At 38.4% G+C, this 18,718-nt stretch overlaps 1 protein-coding gene across 5 annotated transcripts in view; it reads left to right on the top strand.

Moving 5' to 3' along the window:
• Nucleotides 1–18,718, top strand: part of SPIRE1 (spire type actin nucleation factor 1) — a 173,895-nt gene that overhangs the window by 91,694 nt on the left and 63,483 nt on the right. For all 5 annotated transcript variants that reach the window (XM_070464511.1, XM_070464512.1, XM_070464513.1 and 2 more), the window contains 2 exons: nucleotides 8,958–9,191; nucleotides 17,341–17,466. In XM_070464511.1, coding sequence (XP_070320612.1) covers nucleotides 8,958–9,191; nucleotides 17,341–17,466 — 360 coding nt within the window. The remainder of the gene's footprint in view (nucleotides 1–8,957; nucleotides 9,192–17,340; nucleotides 17,467–18,718) is intronic.

Consider the following 18,718-nt stretch of genomic DNA (forward strand, 5'->3'; position numbering starts at 1 on the left):
AGTTTGAGAACTTTCAGGGGAAATGACTAGCATAGGATTGTTGACTTAAATGTCAGGATTATTTTGGTGACATGGGACGTATTCCCCGTTTTCAGGAATTCCTGGTCTTACCTGTGGGTTGTTCTTGAGTTCTTGTCTGTCATCCTTGGCTTGGAAGCTCAGTAAAGAGTTGCTCACTGTAGTTTAACAGCCGTTTATAGAGTGCCTGCCATGTGCGTGATTATACCCTGCTCTTCCTTTTGTCTCCGGATTGTGTAGACTCACCAGAAGGCATTGTTTTCCTTTCTCTAGACTTGTACTGTCCAGGATGGCAGCCACTACCCTTCTGTGTCTCTTAAAGTTTAAAGTAATTAAAATGAAATAAAGTTAAAATTTTATTTTCTCATTCCTACTAGCTACATTTCAAGTGTGGCTATGGTTACAGTATTGGGCAGCACAGATTCAGACCATGCTGTCACCCAGAAAGTCCTACCAGACAGTGCTGCAGTTTAGAATAACTGTGCTGCTTGTTTTTATCTATACCAGTTGACTCCTGTGGACTCTCTCATCATATCTGTACTCTGAGTTACGATCTAGACAAACCATCCTATAATGCTTAGCCTTTTCCCATTTCTTATCTCAATATTCCTTTTGCAGTATTTAAAATACTATTTTTAATATGGTGCTTAGGATTTTTGTTAGGACACCACGTCATTCCATTAATACTGAGTTTTATTCTAGGTTTTTTTGACTGATACATTTCAACTATATTAACATTCTGAGTCCCATGCTTTGAAATTATCCTGATTTCAGTTCATTGTGTGTGTGTCATTTTTTTCCTCTCAAGAAAGAAAAATTCCTGTCTTGGTCTTAGTATTTTTCAGATTTGATCATCCTTGAGGTGTTTTTGTAGGTATGGTTTTTTTTTTTTCCCTCTCCCGAAAAGTCCTTTGTTAGCTGTGTTAGCGTTAGTTGCTCAGTTGTGTCTGACTCTTTGTGTCTATACACCTCATAGACTGTAGTCCACCAGACTCCTCTGTCCGTGGAATTAATTCTCCAGTCAGGAATACTGGAGTGTAGCCATTCCCTTCTCCAGGAAATCTTCCCAACCCAGAAAAGTCCTTAGGGTCTGGGTTTTTTTATAAATTAATTATTTTATATTTGGTTGCCCTGGATCTTTGTTGCTGTGCACGGGCTTCTCATTGCAGTGGCTTCTCTTGTTGCAGAGCACAGATTCAGTAGTTGTGGCCCACAGGCTTAGTTGCCTCATGGCATGTGGGATCTTCCCAGACCAGGGATCAAACCCGTGTTCCCTGTATTGAAAGGCAGGTTCTTAACCATTGGACCACCAGGAAAATGTCCCAATATTGTTTTTGGAAGAGCAGAGTTTTTTCTTTTTTTGGCCTCACTGTGTGGAGTGTGGGATCACAGTTCCCTGACCAGGGACCGAACCTGTGCCCCCTGCATTGGAAGTGTGAAGTGTTAACTGCAGGACCACTAGGGAAATCCAAAGACCAGAGTTTTTATTTTTTATGAAATCTAACTTGTTAATTTTCTTCTTTTATGACAAATGCTGTCTCTTCTTCTTTTATGACGAATACATTTTTAAATTAGTTTGTCAGTTTTTCCAAAAGTCCTAGTAGAGTTTTGGTTGTGATTTCATTGGCTTTTTGGTCAACTTGAAAGAACTGACATTGTAACAATGTTTAGTCTTTCAGTTATGAATTTGGTGTATGTCTTTGCTTGCTTTGATTTTTAATTTCTTTCAGCAGTGTTTTATAGTTTTCAGTGTTGGGATCTTGCAAATTTTGGTAAGCTGTGCCTTCTAGGGAGTTTGTCTATCTGAAGCTATAAATTTCTTTCTAAGTAGTGCATTAGTTACTTCCCACAAATTTGTTTATATGTTTTTATTATCATTAAATATTTTTAAATTGCCCTTGAGATTTCTTCTTTCAACCAAGAGTTTAGAAGTGTGCTATGTAATTTTTTAGTACTTAGTACTTTAGTATAAAATAACTTAGTACAGATTGCTTTGTTAGCTGATTTCTGGTTTCATTTCATTGCCAGAAAACATAATTTTTGATATTTCAGTCTTGAAATTTATTGAGACTTGTTTTTTTCAAACAGCATAGGCTTTGTCTTGGTGAACATTCCAGCTACACTTGAAAAGAATGATTTATTTTGTAGTTTGGGATGCAGTTAAGAAACTGTCACATGTAAAAGTTGGATAAACAGAGCAGGCAAAGATGGTAAGGTTGAAAATAATCAACTCTGGTCATAGGGCTCTGGGTTTGAAGAATAAGAATACTGGTAGGATTTGTCAGACACGGGTGGGGAGTGACATGAGTAAAGAAAGGTAAGCAGAAGGAAAGTGAGCGTAGTGATCAGCTCATTGTGGGGTTGTGAACAGAAAAGTTCACTGGGCTCAGAATGTAAAAGGCTTAGAATGGCATGTTAATGAATTTATCACCTAGGAAATGCTTAGGAAGTAATACTGAATAGAAAGAGAACTCTCAGGCATGGATAAATGGACTCTCTTTTTGTTCTTTTTTTTTTTTTTTTTTTTTGCTGCTTTATGAAAGGAAAAAAGCATATCTAAATTTCATGTAAAGATTTTTTTTTTTTTTTGAGAAGTGAGTGACCTTAGGTCTGACACTTCAGACAAAGGTCACTGTTGGTAATTCTGATCCCTTATCTTTACATCATCTCCAGTGTTTTCCTTTCTGTATTCTTTCCATCACCCTTTAAAATGCTTAAGACTTGAAGTCTTCAAAGGAAAAGTAATAATAATAAAAAAAAACTGTACCTCTGCCCTGTCTTCCTCTCTAGCTGCTGCCATGTATTTCGCTCCTCTTCCTAAACATTTCTGCGTGTGCTGGGTACACATGGCACTGTTTGTTCACTCAGTCTGACCCTTGCTGAGGTCACCGTGACCTCCTTCTGGAGGAATCCAGCTGTGTGCCCTAGGTCTCTTCTCCCCTCTAATCCACATTCAGTGCCGGGACCATGACCTCCTTCTGAAAGTTTTTTCTCGCTCTGATTTTTGTGACTTTCTCCTTTCCTCCTTCCCTTTATACTCTTGCTCCTTTACAGTCTAGTCTCTTGATTTCTCATCCTCTGGCCAGTCGTTAAATGTTTACGTCTGCATTTCTCGTGTAGTTTTTCTCCTTAGACTGTCCCATACACTTTCATGGCAATGACTGATTTTTATTTTCTCTATAGTTTTGCCTTTTCCAGAATATCATATAGTTAGAATTTAGCCTTTTCAGATTGTCTTCTTTCACTTAGCAGTCCACTTTAAAGTGTCCTCTATGTCTTTGTAGTTTGGCAGCTCATTTCTCTTTATCTTTGAATAATAGTCTGTTGTACAGATTTAACATAGTTTATCCCGTCACATGTTGAAAAATGTTTTGGTTGCCTCCAAGTTTTGACAGTTCTGAATAAAGTTACTTTAAACATTTGTGTAGGACTTCCTCGTGGCTCAACAGTAAAGAATCCACCTGCCAATGCAGGGGACATTGGAGATGCAGGTTCAATCCCTAAGTCAGGAATGATCCCCTAAAGGAGGAAATGGAAACCCACTGTAGTATTCTTGCCTGGGAAATTCCATGGACAGAGGAGCCTGGCAGGCTACAGTCCATGGGATTGCAAAGAGTCAGACATGACTTAATGACTAAACAACAACAACAAACATTTGTGTACAGATTTTTGTGTGGATGCTGAGGCTGAAACTCCAGTACTTTGGACACCTGATGTGAAGAACTGACTCATTAGAAAAGACCCTGATGTTGGGAGGGATTGGGAGCGGGAGGAGAAGGGGTTGACAGAGGATGAGATGGCTGGATGGCATCACCGACTCAATGGGCATGAGTCTGAGTAAACTCCGGGGTTGGTGATGGACAAGGAGGCCTGGCATGCTGTGATTCATGGGGTCGCAAAGAGTCGGACACAACTGAGCGACTGAACTGAACTGACTGAAGTTTTCAGCTTGAGTAAATATCAAGGAGTAGAGTTGCTTGATTGTATGGTAGGCCTATGTTCGACTGTGTGAGCAACTGCCAAAATGTCTTCTATGGTGGCTGAACCATTGGCATCTTTACCAACCATTGATGAGAGTTCCTGCTGCCCCACATTCTCATCAGCATTTGATGATATCATTGTTTTGGATTTTAGCCATTCTAGTAGGTATATAGTGGTATCTTACTGTTTTAATTTGTAACTCCCTGATGACGTGATTTTTTTTACATTCTTTTATATATTCTTTTCCATTATGGTTTTCCATAGAATATTAAATATATTTCCCTGTGCTATATATAGGAGGACTTTGTTTTATCCATTCTATATATAATAGTTGGCATCTACTAACCCCAAACTCCCAATCCAGTCTTCCCACTCTCTCCTTTGGCAACTACAAGTCTGTTCCCTGTGTCTGTGAGTCTGTTTTGTAGATAGGTTCATTTGTGTTGTATTTTAGATTCCACATAGAAGTGATATCACATGGTATTTGTCTGACTTACCTGATTTAATATAACAATCTCCAGGTTCATCCATGTTGCTGCAAATGGCATTATTTTGTTCTTTTTTATGGCTGAGTAGTATTCCATTGTATATATGTACCACATCTTCTTTATCTACTCATCTTTTGATGGACATTTAGGTTATTTCCATGTCTTGGCTGTTGTGAATAGTGTTGCATTGAAGACTGGGGTACATATATCTTATGAATTACAGTTTTCTCCAGGTATATGCCCAGGAGTGGGGTTGCTGGTTCGCTTGACAACTCTATTTTTAGCTTTTTGAGGAATCTCCTGATTATTTTCATAGTGGCTGCATCAGCTTTCATTCCTACTAGCAGTGTAGGAGGATTCCTTTTTCTCCACACCCTCTTTAGCATTTGTTATTTTTAGACTTTTTAATGATGGCCATCTGAGAGGTGTGAAGTGGTGCCTCATAGTTTTGATTTGCTTTTCTCTAATAATTAGTGGTGTTGAGCATCTTTTCATGTGCCTGTTGGCTGTGTGTTTTCCTAGGAGAACTGTCTATGTAGGTTTTCTGACTGTTTTTCTATTGGGCTGTAAGTTACTTTATTGTTGCATTGTATGAGCTGTTTGTATATTTTGGAAATTAAGCCCTTGTTGGTCACATCATTTGCAAATATTTTCTCCCAGTCTGTAGGTTGTCTTTTCATTTGTTTATGATTTCCTTTGCTGTGCAAAAGCTTGTAAGTTTGATTAGGTCCCACCTGTTAACTTTTGCTTTTATTTCTGTTGCCTTCGGAGAGTGACCTAAGAAAACGATGGTACAGTTTATGATGACATATGATCTTGAGCATCATTCCACATTTTCGTTGCCATCTGTATATCTTTTTTGGTGAGGTGTCTATTCTGATCACTTGCCCATTTTGTAATTGGATAATTGTTTTGGGGGGGGGTGTCAGATTGGATAGCTTGTGGGACTTGAGTTCCCTGACCAGGGAGTGAACCTGACTTATGGCAGTGAAAGTACTAGGAAACTCCAGGAGTTATTTTCTGCTTGGGTTTTAAGGTTCTTTGTGTATTTTGGATACCATTCCATTATCACACATGTGTTTGGCAAATATTTTCTTCCAGCTGTGGCTTGTTGTTTCATTCTTTGAACAGTTCCTTTCATGCAGCAGAATTTGTTAATTATAATGAAGTCTAACAGCATACCAGTTTTTTATTTCATGGATCACTCCTTGTATCTTTAAAAAATCATCAAACCCAAAGTCAACTAGATTTTCTCCTACGTTATCTTCTCGTTTAATAGTTTTGTATTTTACTTGTAACTTTGTGACAGGTGTAAGGTCTGAGTCTAGACTCATATTTTTGCATGTGGATGTTGTTGCTCCAGCACTGTTTGAAGAAAAGCCTGTTCTTTTAAATTGCCTTTACTCTTTTGTCAGTGCTCAGTTGACTCTTATCTTTGTGAGTCTGTTTTGAGCTCTGTATGCTATTCGATGAATCTCATTGTCTATTCTTTTGCTAGTACCATCCTGTTTGATAACTGTGGCATGATATATTTTAAAAATACTGAAAAGACCCTGATGCTGGGAAAGATTGAAGGTGGGAGAAGGGGACAACAGAGGATGAGATGGTTGGATGGCATCACTGACTCAATGGACATGAGTTTGAGTAGGCTCTGGGAGTTGGTGATGGACAGGGAGGCCTGGTGTGCTGCAGTCCATGGGGTCGCAAAGAGTCAGACACAACTGAGCGACTGAACTAACTGACTGATGCTTTAAAAATGAAAATATCATACTGACCCACTTCCCAAAACCCTTCAGTGGCCTGCTATTACTTGATGAAGATTCAGGCTTCCCTGGTAGCTCAGATGGTAGAGTCTGCCTGCGGTGCGGGTGATCCAGGTTCAATCCTTAGGTGGTGAAGATCCCCTGGAGAAGGAAATGGTCAACCCACTCCAGTATTCTTGCCTGGGAAATCCCATGGACGGAGAAGCCTGGCAGGCTACAGTCCATGGGGTCGCAAAGAGTTGGACACGACTGAGCGACTTCACTTTCACTTTCATTTCAGACCTGTCAGGGAGCCTTTGAGGCCTCATGCGATGTGTGAATATATTCCCACCTCACAAGCCTCATCCTAACTGTCCTCTTGTCATTAGGAGTTTTTTTCCTTCAGTCATTCATTCCATGTTCTTCCTTATCTCTAGGCCTTCATACTCACTGTTGCCCATCTTTGGAATTCTTCTCTAACCCCCTTCTTCTTGTGGTTAACTCTACTTAAAATTCATTTTCTTAATGAAGGCTTCCCTGATCTTCAGACTAGTTAGGGCTCCCTATTAAATTATGCTCTCATAACACCCTTCCCTTCTTTATTATAATGTGTAGCACAGTCATTTAGCTTATTAATTATCTGTTTTCCCTAGGACAAAACTTTGTGAAGGCCACAGGTCTCTTCTCCTCATCTGTTCCTTCATTGGCACATACACTTGATTCTTAGTAAATATCTGTGGACTGAATTCATAAGTGAAAGGAAGGGTGCTTAGTATAGTGGACATTAGCTGGATTAACTAATAGAAAATTATTCCTTGGGGGGATAAATTTTACTAGATATGAGAGTACCGCAGTTAGTATTTAGATATTGTAGCAAGAAAGTGTAGTAAGTCTTTTACAGTATTTTTGTGAACAAGATGGAGAAGTGTCAGGTTGATATTTATACAGGTAGATTATAATCAATGTCAGCATGCAAAAAATGTCTCTAATTTTCTGAAGGGCTTCTTAGTTGGAGCTCTCCTACTTAATACTTAAATCACTTTCAGACATGACTTAGCATCTGAACAAACACCATAAGTTTTGAAAAATGACTTTCTAAAATTAGTAAGTAAGTATTTATAAGTAAGTATTTATAAGTATAAATAAGTAAGTATTTATGTAGGCGAGTTAATGTGTCCAGGTACTGTTATGTTTCAGTTGTCTTTTGGGTGCTCATCTGTTATCACCAGCTCCAGACTGTGTAGGTAGATGCTTCTCTAGCACAAGGCTAGAAGTTCCTGGAGTCCGTGAAAGTGATGAGTCAGCTAGTCTAATAATGCCCAGCCTTGTTATGTTGTGTTTCTGAGAGGTTGGATTACATATAGGACTGCTTCATGGCTCAGGTTTAAATGAGGAAAGGTAATAGATTTGGGACATTGAAATCAGGTGCGTGTAGTTTATCCTGGAGCTGGGAGACCCTCCAAAATGTTTTAGGACATCCTTTCCAAGGTCCTGACTGCAACCAGAAAAAAAGCGCAAAGCCTGGTGAAATCTGAATTTTGAAGGCACATATTCCTCGAAGTGTGTTGTATTACTCTAGCCCATTTGCTGAAGGACCCAGAAAGCTGCTAGTTCTGAGCTGGACCCAGGACAGGAAGAGCTCTGCCACAAATGCAGCTGCCAGGCTGGCTTCTCTGCTATACGGGCCTGACCCTGCAGATGTAGTGGTGCTTGCTGTGTCAGTGGCAGAGAGGGGTACAGTCTGAACCTTGGGCATCCCTGCGGGTGTGTTGCAGTGCAGGCCCGTAGGGTTCTGGAGCAGAGCCCTGCAGCTCTTTGTGGAGAACTGCTTTCCTTTTGAGAAATAGCTCTTGGTCTGATGCTGGTCCACAGTCAAGACTGAACTCTCAACGGTGGGCCACTAAGTTACCTGAGTCCTGAGCTGCCCATCATAAACTGGGGGTTATTGACCCTTCTAGCCATGAGTTTGGGTGTGTACAGAGGCATCCCATCATCCACTGGAAGCATTTTACATGTGCTTGGCCCAGGTTGGCCCTGGAGGCATCACGCAAGTGCATGCTGCTGAGCCACTCTGTCTTTTCCAGCCTGTACCTGTTGCCCTGGGGGAGTTCTCCAATCAGTTGACAGAAGACTCCAGCCTGGTTTACAGATGGTTCCACCTGATGTGCAGGCAGCACCTTAAGGTGGAAGTTGCAGCATTGCCAGCCCCTGTCAGAAGGACACGGCTGTAAATAGATTTGTTTGTTTAAGCTTAAGTTAGCTGCTAGCAGTCACTGAGTTTTCAGTCTCAGATCCTTGATATGTCTATGAAATCCCTAATTAGATAAGTGTTGTCATAACAGTTCTGAATGGATATGTTCTTCTGTAACTCTGTCTATTCTGAAAAAATATGGTTTGAAAATGTGGAAAGTCAACCTGGTTGGTATTGCTGGTATTTTATATAAATGGAGAATATAGATTCTAGTGTTTAACATGAATTAAGAAAACATGAAAAGGCTTTGTGTATGTGTTACATACTGGTTTGAAGAAATTGCACAAATATTTCCATCTGAGATTTTTTTAAAAAGCACAGGTGAGACTTTTTTAATCTCAAATTTAATGTGTCACATTTCTGAAATGGAATAGATTAGACCTAGCTTAAATATCATACAAAATATTCTATGCCTTACAGTTAGTTCTATAAAGCTATTCAGTTGTCTCTATTAACCACCTTCCTTAATGTTCCTAGGTTATCGAATCTTTGGGAATTATTATTTATAAGGCACTGGACTATGGCTTGAAGGAGAATGAAGAAAGGGAATTAAGCCCCCCACTGGAGCAGCTCATTGATCGAATGGCCAACACGGTAGAGGCTGATGGCAGCAATGATGAGGGCTACGAGGCTGCGGATGAGGGTCTGGAGGAGGATGACAACGAAAAGAGGAAAGTCTCAGCCATCCGGTCCTATAGAGATGTCATGAAGGTAATGTGTACAGCAGTATCTCTTTCTTTCCAGAGTTGTTATTTCACTTTAAAAAATTGAATGGTGATCTAACATTTGATAATAGTTCCTAGACTTTTGGCTTTCAATGAAGTACATTGTTGTTATTTTCTTACTAAGTTGTGTTCAGCTCTTTGCAACCCTGTGGACTGCAGCATGCCAGGCTTCCTTGTCCTTCACCATCTCCCAGAGCTTGCTCAGTTTCGTGTCCATAATGAAATGTATAAGAGTGTTCTAATTTCATTCTTTTACATATAGCTGTCTAGTTTTCCTCCTACCACTTATTGAAGGCTGTTTTTTCTCCAATGTGTATCTTGCCTCCTTTGTCATAGATTAGTTGACCATAGGTGTGTGTGAGTTTGCCTCTGGGCTTTCTTTCCTGTTCCATTGATGTGTGTCTGTTTTTGTGCCAGTATCCTACTGTTTCGATTACTGTAGCTTTGTAGTACAGTCTGAAGTCAAGGAACCTATTTCTTCTAGATCTGTCTTTGTTGCTTTTCTATTTTTCTCCCCACAAAAGTGCTGTGGCTATTTGGGGCCTTTTGTGTTTCCATACAGATTTAAAATTTTTTGTTCTAGTTCTGAAAAAGTGAAGTGAAAGTGTCTCAGTTGTGTCCAACTCTTTGTGACCCCATACAGCCCATGGAATTCTCCAGGCCAGAATACTGGAGTGGGTAGCCTTTCTCTTCTTCAGGGGATCTTCCCAACCCAGGGATCGAACCCAGGTCTCCCACATTGCAGGCGGATTCTTTACCAACTGAACTATCAGGAAAGTTCTGAAAAAGGCTATTGGTAATTTCATGGGGATTACATTGAATCTATAGATTAGAGCAGTCTCTAATACCATACATAGAAACAAACTCAAACTGGGTTAAAGACCTAAATGTAAGTCTGGGTACTATAAAACTTTTAAAGGAAAACACAGGCAGAACACTCTCTGCCCAAGATATGACATAAATCACAGTAATATCTTTTTTGCTCCACCTCCTAGAGTAATGAAAAAACAAAAATGAACTGTGGGTATATTTGAGACAATCAGGAAAATTTGACGTTTTACTCTATAGTTGGTGATATTAGGAATTATTCATATTTTTAGATATTATAGTAGAATTGTGAGTATATTTTTAAAAAATCATTTAATGAGTATATGCTGAAATATCTACATGTGAAATTCAGATATCTGAAATTTGTTATAAAATTATCCTGGAGGGTGAGGCTTAAGTGGATGAGGATGTAGATAAAGCAAGATTGGCCATGAATTGATCATTGCTAAATTGGGTGATGGATGGTAATTCATTATACTGTTCACCTCATTTTGTGTGTGTTCAAAATTTTCCCACACAGTAATACTACTATTAGAAATTTTTCAAAGAGGTCAGTTTTTTAAGCTCAGGTATAATTGACATGTAACATTATATTAGTGTCAACTGTACAAGGTAATGATTCCTTGTTTGTATAAATTGCAAAATGATCACCACAATAAGTCAAGTGAATGTCCATCACTACACATAGTTACAGATTTTTTTCTTGTGATGAGAACTTTTAAGTTCTATCTTTCAGCAACTTTCAAATATTCAGTACAGTATTGTTACCTTAGTCACCATGCTATACATTACATTCCTAGGACTGACTGACTTTATAACTGCAAGTTTGTACCTTTTGACCACCTTCACCCATTCCACTCTGTACCCGCCCCCCCCCCAAGCCCCAACCACTGGTATCACCAGTCTGTTCTCTGTACAAGGAGATGATTTTTAAAATGAAATGTTACATAGATAACAAGGAGATGTGTATCACAGCATTAATTACACTGTTTTGAAACTGGAAATAAATGACTTCCAGAAAAATGGTGTATCAGCTACATGGATTATCATATGGTCTTTAAAATTATAATCATGTAGTGTGGGAAATTTTTAATAAATGGAGAAAAGACCACAAAATTCTGCATGTACGGTCTGGGGTGTGTATAGAGGAGAGACTGTGTACGCACGCAAAGAGAGCAAACTTGTGGACACAAGTCTGTAGAATTTCCACTCCTCCACAAGCGTCACTTGTTTGGTAACTGTAGAGGTCATTTGGGGCATGCTGCCTGTATGCTGTGTTCTAACTGTTTTCAGCACTTGAAGAATATTGCTTTTAGTGTAAGACCATTCAGCTGTTAGACTGCCTGGGTTCACTTCCAATTCTGCTGGCTAGGTATGTGGCTTGGGTAAATTCTTAGTTATTGTAAATCTCTATTTCTTAATCTCTAAATTGGGTTGACATAAGAATTAGATGTGATGATGCATATAAACACAAAGAATAATCATCAGGTAATTCATTGAAACTGAAATAATTATGGGGTTATTTTTCCTCTAAGGGATTATTTCTCCTATGTCTCAGTGGAAACTTCATGAAATTTCATTGGCTTTAAAAAAAGTGTGGTTTTTTTTGTACATTAAAAAATTGTGGTAAGATACACATAACAAAGTTTACCATTTAAAGTTGCACAATTTAGTGCCATTAAGTAATTCACAATACTATCCAGCTATCAGCGCTATCTCAGTCCAAAGCCTATTCTTTATCTCAGATGGAAACCTATCCCTTCTCCTTCAGCCCATGGCAGCCACTGATCAGCTTTCCGTCTCTGTGGATTTATGTATTCTTGTATTTCATATAAATGGAATCATATGCTATATGCTTTTGGTGTCTAGCTTCCTAGACTGAGTGTAATGTTTTTAAGGTTCATCCATGTTGTGGCATGTGTCAGTACCTTCTTCCTTTTTATGGCTTAATAAGGTTCCATTTTATGAACATACCACTGTTTATCCACTCCTCAGCTAAGAATACTTGAATTGTTTTCACCTTTTTTTTTGGCTACTGTGAATGGTGCTGGCATGAACATTTGTGTTTCAGTTTTTGCTTGAATACCTCCTTTAAATTCTTTTGGAAATACACCTCAGGAATGGAATTGCTGGATCACATGGTAATTCTATCTTTAACTTTTTGAGAAACCATCAAGCTATTTTTCACAGTGGCCTCACCATTTTCATTTCTACTAGCAATACACAGGGGTTCCAATTTCTCCACATTCTTGCTAACATTTACTTTCCATTTTCTCTTTGCTTTTATAGCCATCCTAGTGAATGTGAGTAGTATCTAATTGTGGTTTTGATTTGCATTTTCTTTTTTTTTTTAACATTTCATCTTTTTTTTTTCCATGTATTTTTATTAGTTGGAGGCTAATTACTTTACAATATTGTAGTGGTTTTTGCCATACATTGACCTGAATTAGCCTGATTTGCATTTTCTTAATGACTCATGATGGTGAGCATCTTTTTGTTTGCTTTTTGGCCATTTGTCTACCTTCTTTGGAAGAATGTCTATTCAGGTCCATTTTTAAATTAGGTTGTTTATCTTTTGTTGAGTTTAAGAGTTCTTTATGCATTCTGAATAAATAGTAGATCCTTATTAGATACATGATTTGCAGATATTTCCTCTGATTCTCTGGATTGTCTTTTCATGCTCTTGATAGAATCCTTTGATGTACATTTTTTTTTTAAATTAGAGGATAATTGTTTTCACAAAGTAGTACTGGTTTCTGCTCTACAACAACGTGAATCAGCCATAAGTATACATATATCCAGGTTAGGCATTACTCTGCCGACAGAGGTCCATGTAGTCAAGGCCATGGTCTTCCCAGTGGTCACATATGTTTGTGAGAGCTGGACCATAAAGAAGACAGACCACCAAAGAATTGATGTCTTCGAACTGTGATTCTGGAGAAGACTTCTGAAAGTCTCTTGGACAGCAAGGAGATCAAACCAGTGAATATTAAGGGAGATCAACCCTGAATATTCACTGGTGGGACTGATGCTGAAACTGAAGCTCCAGTATTTTGGTCATCTGATGTGAACAGACGACTCATTGGAAAAGTCCCTGATGCTGGGAAAGATTGAGGGCAGAAGGAGAAGAGGGTATCAGAGGATGAGATGGCTGGACAGCATCACTGATGCAATGAACATGAACTTGGGCAAACTCTGGGAGATGGTGAGGGACAGGGAAGCCTGGTGTGCTGCAGTCCATGGGGTCTCAAAGAGTCAGACATGACTGGGCAACTGAACAACATACATATATCCCCTCCTCCTTGAACCTCCCCACCCCTTTCCCACCCCTCTAGGTTGTCACTGAGCACTGAGTTGAGTCCCTGTGGTACATAACAACTTCCCAATAGCTGTTTTACATAGGATAATATAAATGTTTCAGTGCTGTTCTCTAAATCCGTCCCACCCTCTCCTTCCCCCACTGTGTCTACAAGTCTGTTCTCTATGTCTGTGTCTCTATTCCTGCCCTGCAAATAGGTTCATCTGTACCGTTTTTCTAGATTCCACACACACACACACACAGACACACACACACGTCAATATACAATACTTGTTTTTCTGACTTACTCCACTCTGAGTACAGTCTCTAGGTTAATACACCTCAGTTAAACTGCCTCAAATTCATTCCTTTTTATGGCCGGGTAATACTCCATTGTATGTATGCACCACAACTTCTTTATCCATTCATCTGCTGATGGACATTTAGGTTGCTTCCATGTCCTGGCTATTGTAAATAGTGCTGCAGGGAATGTTGGGATACATGTGTCTTTTTGAATTTTGATTTTCTCACGGTATGTGTCAGTAGTGAGATTGCTGGATCATATGGTAGTTTTATTCCTAGTTTTTTAAAGAATCTCCACATTGTTCTCCATAGTGGCTGTACCAATGTACATTCCCACCAACAGTATAAGAGGGTTCCCTTTTCTCTCCAGCATTTATTGTTTGTAGGTTTTTTGGTGATGGCCTTTTTGACTAGTGTACATTTTTAACTTTGAAGTTTAATTTATCCATTTACAGCCATACCTTGGGGGTAGTGCAAGTTGAGCTCCAGACCACTGCAACAAAGCAAAGGTTACAGTAAAGTGAGTTACATGAATATTTTGGTTTCCCATTGCATATAAAAGTTACATTTATACTATACTGTAGTCTATTTTAAAGTGTATAATGGCATTATATCTAAAAAACAATACATACTTTAAAATGTAAAACAAAAAACCAATTATAATAGTAGCATCAAAGATCACTGATCACATTACCACAACAAATAATAATAAAATAATAAAAACTATTATTATTAATAATAAGATAGTAATAATAAATTAATAAAATAATAATAAGAAAAAGTTTGAAATATTGTAGGAATTATCAAAATGTGCCACAGAGCCAAGAAGTGAACAAATGGTGCTGGAATAATAGCACTGATAAACTTGCCTAATGTGCAGGGTCACTACAAAGCTTCAATTTGTAAAAAACACACTGTCTGCAACGCATAATATAGTGCTGTAGTAAAGTAAGATATGCTGTATCTAGTGCTTTTGGTATCATGTCTTAAAAGCTGCTACTAAGTTCATGACCATGGAGGTTCACCCCTATGAAGGTTCACTTCACCTTTGAAGAGGTTTATAGTTTTGACTCTTAAATTTAGGTCTCTGATCCATTTTGAGTTAATATTTATGTATGGTGTGAGGTAGGGGTACAACTTTTTTTTTTCCCCCCCATGTGGATATCCACTGTTCCCAGCATCATTTTGTTGAAGAGACTATTCTTTCCCTCCTTGATGGTCTGGGCACTTTCATCAAAAATTAATCAACCATAGATATATGGGTTTATTTCTGGACTCTCAGTTCTGTGGCATTGATCTATATGTTTGTTGTTATGCAAATACCACTTTGTTTTGATTACTATAAGTTTGAGGTAAGTTTTAAAATTTGGAAGCTGGAATCTCTAGCACTCTTCTTTTCAAGATTGTGTCAGCTATTTGGGGCCCTTGCAATTCCACATGAATTTTAGGATCAGCTTTTCCATTTCTTCAAAAAGGCCTTTGGGATTTAGTTAGGAATTGCATTCAATCTGTAGATCATTTTGTGTAGTATTATTATCTTAAGAGAAGACTCTTGAGAGTTTCTTGGACTGCAAGGAGAGCAAACCAGTCAATCCTAAAGGAAATCAATCCTGAATATTCATTGGAAGGACTGATGCTGAAGCTGAAGCTCCAGTATTTTGGCCACCTGATGCAAAGAGCCGACTCACTGGAAAAGACCCTGATGCTGGGAAAGATTGAAGGCAGGAGGAGAAGGGGACAACAGAGGATGAGATGGTTGGATGGCATCACCAACTCAATGGACATGAGTTTGAGCAAGCTCTGGGAGATGGTGAAGGACAGAGAAGCCTGGTGTGCTGCAGTCCATGGGATCGCAAAGAGTTCAATACGACTGAGTGACTGAACAACAACAACAACCATCTTAGCAATATTAACCCTTCCAGCCCATGAATACAGCATGTCTGTCCATTCATCTGTCTTCTTTAGTTTGTCAGTGTGTAAGTTTCACACCTCCTTGGTTAAATTAAAAAAAATTTTTTTTTACTATTTTAAAAATGAAAATAGAATGTTTTTGTGTTGATCATGTATCCCCCAACTTTGCTAAAATTTCTTCTTAGTGCTAATAATTTTTGTGGATTGTTTACATATATGATTATATCATATACATTAAAAAGATTTGACTTTTACACCAGGTTTTCCAAGTTACAGGGCACAGCCTGTTAATGGGTTGTGAAATCAGTTGATTGTGTAAGTTTCATTTTGTAAAATGTTTGTGTATAAAACATATACTTACACATGTGTTTGAATCCTTATGGTAAATGCATTTCTTACTATGAATTACAGTAAAAAATGTTATGCCATATTTCACAGTATGTAATTGGAGTATAAAATTGTGGGACGAGTGAAAGGTGGAAGTCCTAGCAGTTGCCTTTCATCACCTTGGAAATGATAATTTTATGTGAGAAGCTCTGTTCTGCATATAAAAGTAATTGAGCAAAAAATACACTCTGTTCATTGGTTGCTCTGTGAATAGTTAAATTTGTGCAGTTTTGCTCTCATGCTCCCAGTGCGTCTGTTCTTAACCTGTTTGTGAAGAAAGTTTGTTGCTGACACACTTGCCGAAACATTTCCCTGAGAATGTATTTTATTAAAGATAGTAATCTATTAAATTGCATACAATACTTATTACAAATGAAAAATAACAGAAATCCACATTATGAAGGATATTACAAGCTACAAAGATATCTTTTACTCTCCAAAAGATACAAGTTATTAAATATAATAAATGTATGTTAATGTCAAGCATATGGTAAATAATAAGGGAGAACTTACAACTTTTTAATGCAAATATGTTAAAATATAACTACTGTACACAGATGCAAAATTATTATAGAAAGATAAAATTATCCTAATGCATTATAGTCTTAACAGGACGTCTTTTTCAATCTAATAAATTGTTTGATTTTTCTAAATTGTTGTGCTTTGTATTAAATTGCATCTTTGACCCATAAGTAGTTATGCGCTGTGTACCATTGATGACATTAGGACTGGAGGTATCACAGTTGCCCTCTGCCCTCTTTCCACCACTGCCCATCTGATGATGAGGTATCTTCCCAGTGGTTCACATGTCTTCTTGGGATTCTTGTTACCAAACTATACAACTGCACGTGTTTTGGAATGAGCTTGGGCTTCAGAATCAAATATGACTGTGTTGAATCCTCCTCCCTTACATTAACTTTATGACCATGGACAAGTCCCTAGCTTCCTCTGAAGCCTCAGTTTCTGTTGCTGTAAAGTGGTGCTAATTCAGGGCTACATGGAAGAGTAAATGATGTTATGCTGTGTATATAATATGTCAAATGTAGGACGTGGCTTGATAAATAATAAATGGTAGCTATTAAAATACCTGAGTTATGATCAGTACTCTGTAAGTGGTTGTCCCTCTTCTACTCCCAGGCCACACTTTTACACACGTGCTGTCATTGTCAAATAGAAGCTAATTCTGAAAGCTCACCTGTACTGGGAGGTGGTTAGTCATGAACCTCTCTTTCTGTATAATTGTGTGGACTTCCCTGGTGGTCTTGTTGTGCATTCAGCTTTGGGTCATGGGAATCATGGGGTTGCCTTGCCGTGTGATGTGAAAATGGGCACTACCAGGTTTGTCTGTATTTCAGGTACCTTAAAACCACAGATAATAAGCAGGCACCATTGTTTTCCTCTTCTGTAGTTGTGTGCGGCTCATCTCCCGACTGAAGCAGAGGCACCAAATCATTACCAGGCAGTATGTCGTGCACTGTTTGCAGAGACGATGGAGCTGCATATGTTTCTGACCAAAATCAAGAGTGCGAAGGAGGTGAGTGCTGCTGCTCCCTATTTCGGGCATGTGAAAGACAGACCTGATTTCCAACATTGCCCATCATGGTGTTTAAAGTGTTTATCTCTGTCCTTCTGATGAGTGCTGAAAAGTATCCAGGAAAGAAGCAACTTAGGCAAAATGAAATCTGTTTCTTAAAATGTTACTGTGTGAATCCATCTGATAAAACAGATTTTCATAAAGCTTCCTTACAGATGGAAAATAAATATTGCTGAACTGGTTAAATCAGTTTCCCGTATGATTTTATTTATTTATTTTTTTACCTCTTTCTGCCTCTCTTTTGTCTATTTTAAAGCATGTTAGTGTGTCTTTCAGGAAGGGATACAGACTTGGAAAGGAATCTGCACTTCTGGTAATTTAACTTATATAGCAGATGTGAGTAGATATTTAATGCAGGAGATGTGAATTAATATTAAGATGATCCAGAGTCTCATGTTAGCTATTTTATTATTTATCATTGTCTATAAATTAAAAATACTATGTGTGGAGTCCGAAGAGAATCACTCTAGTTTATTTACAAGGTGAATTGCCATATTTTACATCCCACAGACACAGTTGTAAAGATTCTTGAGGTCTGGGTAAAGCACCTGGCACATAGTAAAAGCTTAGTATATGATCAGTGGTGGTTATCATTTCTTTTATGACTAAAGTATGGAGTTTATCTGAGACACTAGTTTAAAACTCACAATGACACACAGCTTGGGGAGGGACACATATGAGATGTGTAAGGGAAGAAGGACAATACTAACTTGTATTAAAGTGAGACTCCTTAGCTGTGCTAATAATGGAAGATTTGGGTATCTGAGCCAGATCACCCTTCATAAATCACCCTGAATGGATCTGTTTTGTTAATATATTCATGAATGAGAGCTCCAAGCATTCTCCTTTAGGTCTGATCAGGATTCTGCTTGTAATTTGCCTTTTTTTGATAAGCTAATGAAAAGTTTTGTCTGTATTTTTCTAGGAATTTATAGAATTGGACCCAAGGGGAAAGTCTTTAACAGGGTGGAAAGGGTGTACTGAATCTCGTTTGAAGAATAAATATAAACACGTCTCATGGGCTAGCTTTTCCTCCTGGAGAGGACCAGAGGACACAGGGTCTGAGGACACACCCGAAAGATAGCCTCAGTTAAGTTTTGGTGAATAATAGGTTTACTAGAAAGATCACTTTTGGTAATTATCTTCCCCAGCTTGTTGGAATTGATGTGGTCTTCTTCTGAGATGCTCCTGT

The sequence above is a fragment of the Odocoileus virginianus genome, unplaced genomic scaffold (assembly GCF_023699985.2).
Source record: "Odocoileus virginianus isolate 20LAN1187 ecotype Illinois unplaced genomic scaffold, Ovbor_1.2 Unplaced_Contig_27, whole genome shotgun sequence".
In the NCBI taxonomy this organism is placed as follows: Eukaryota; Metazoa; Chordata; class Mammalia; order Artiodactyla; family Cervidae; genus Odocoileus; species Odocoileus virginianus.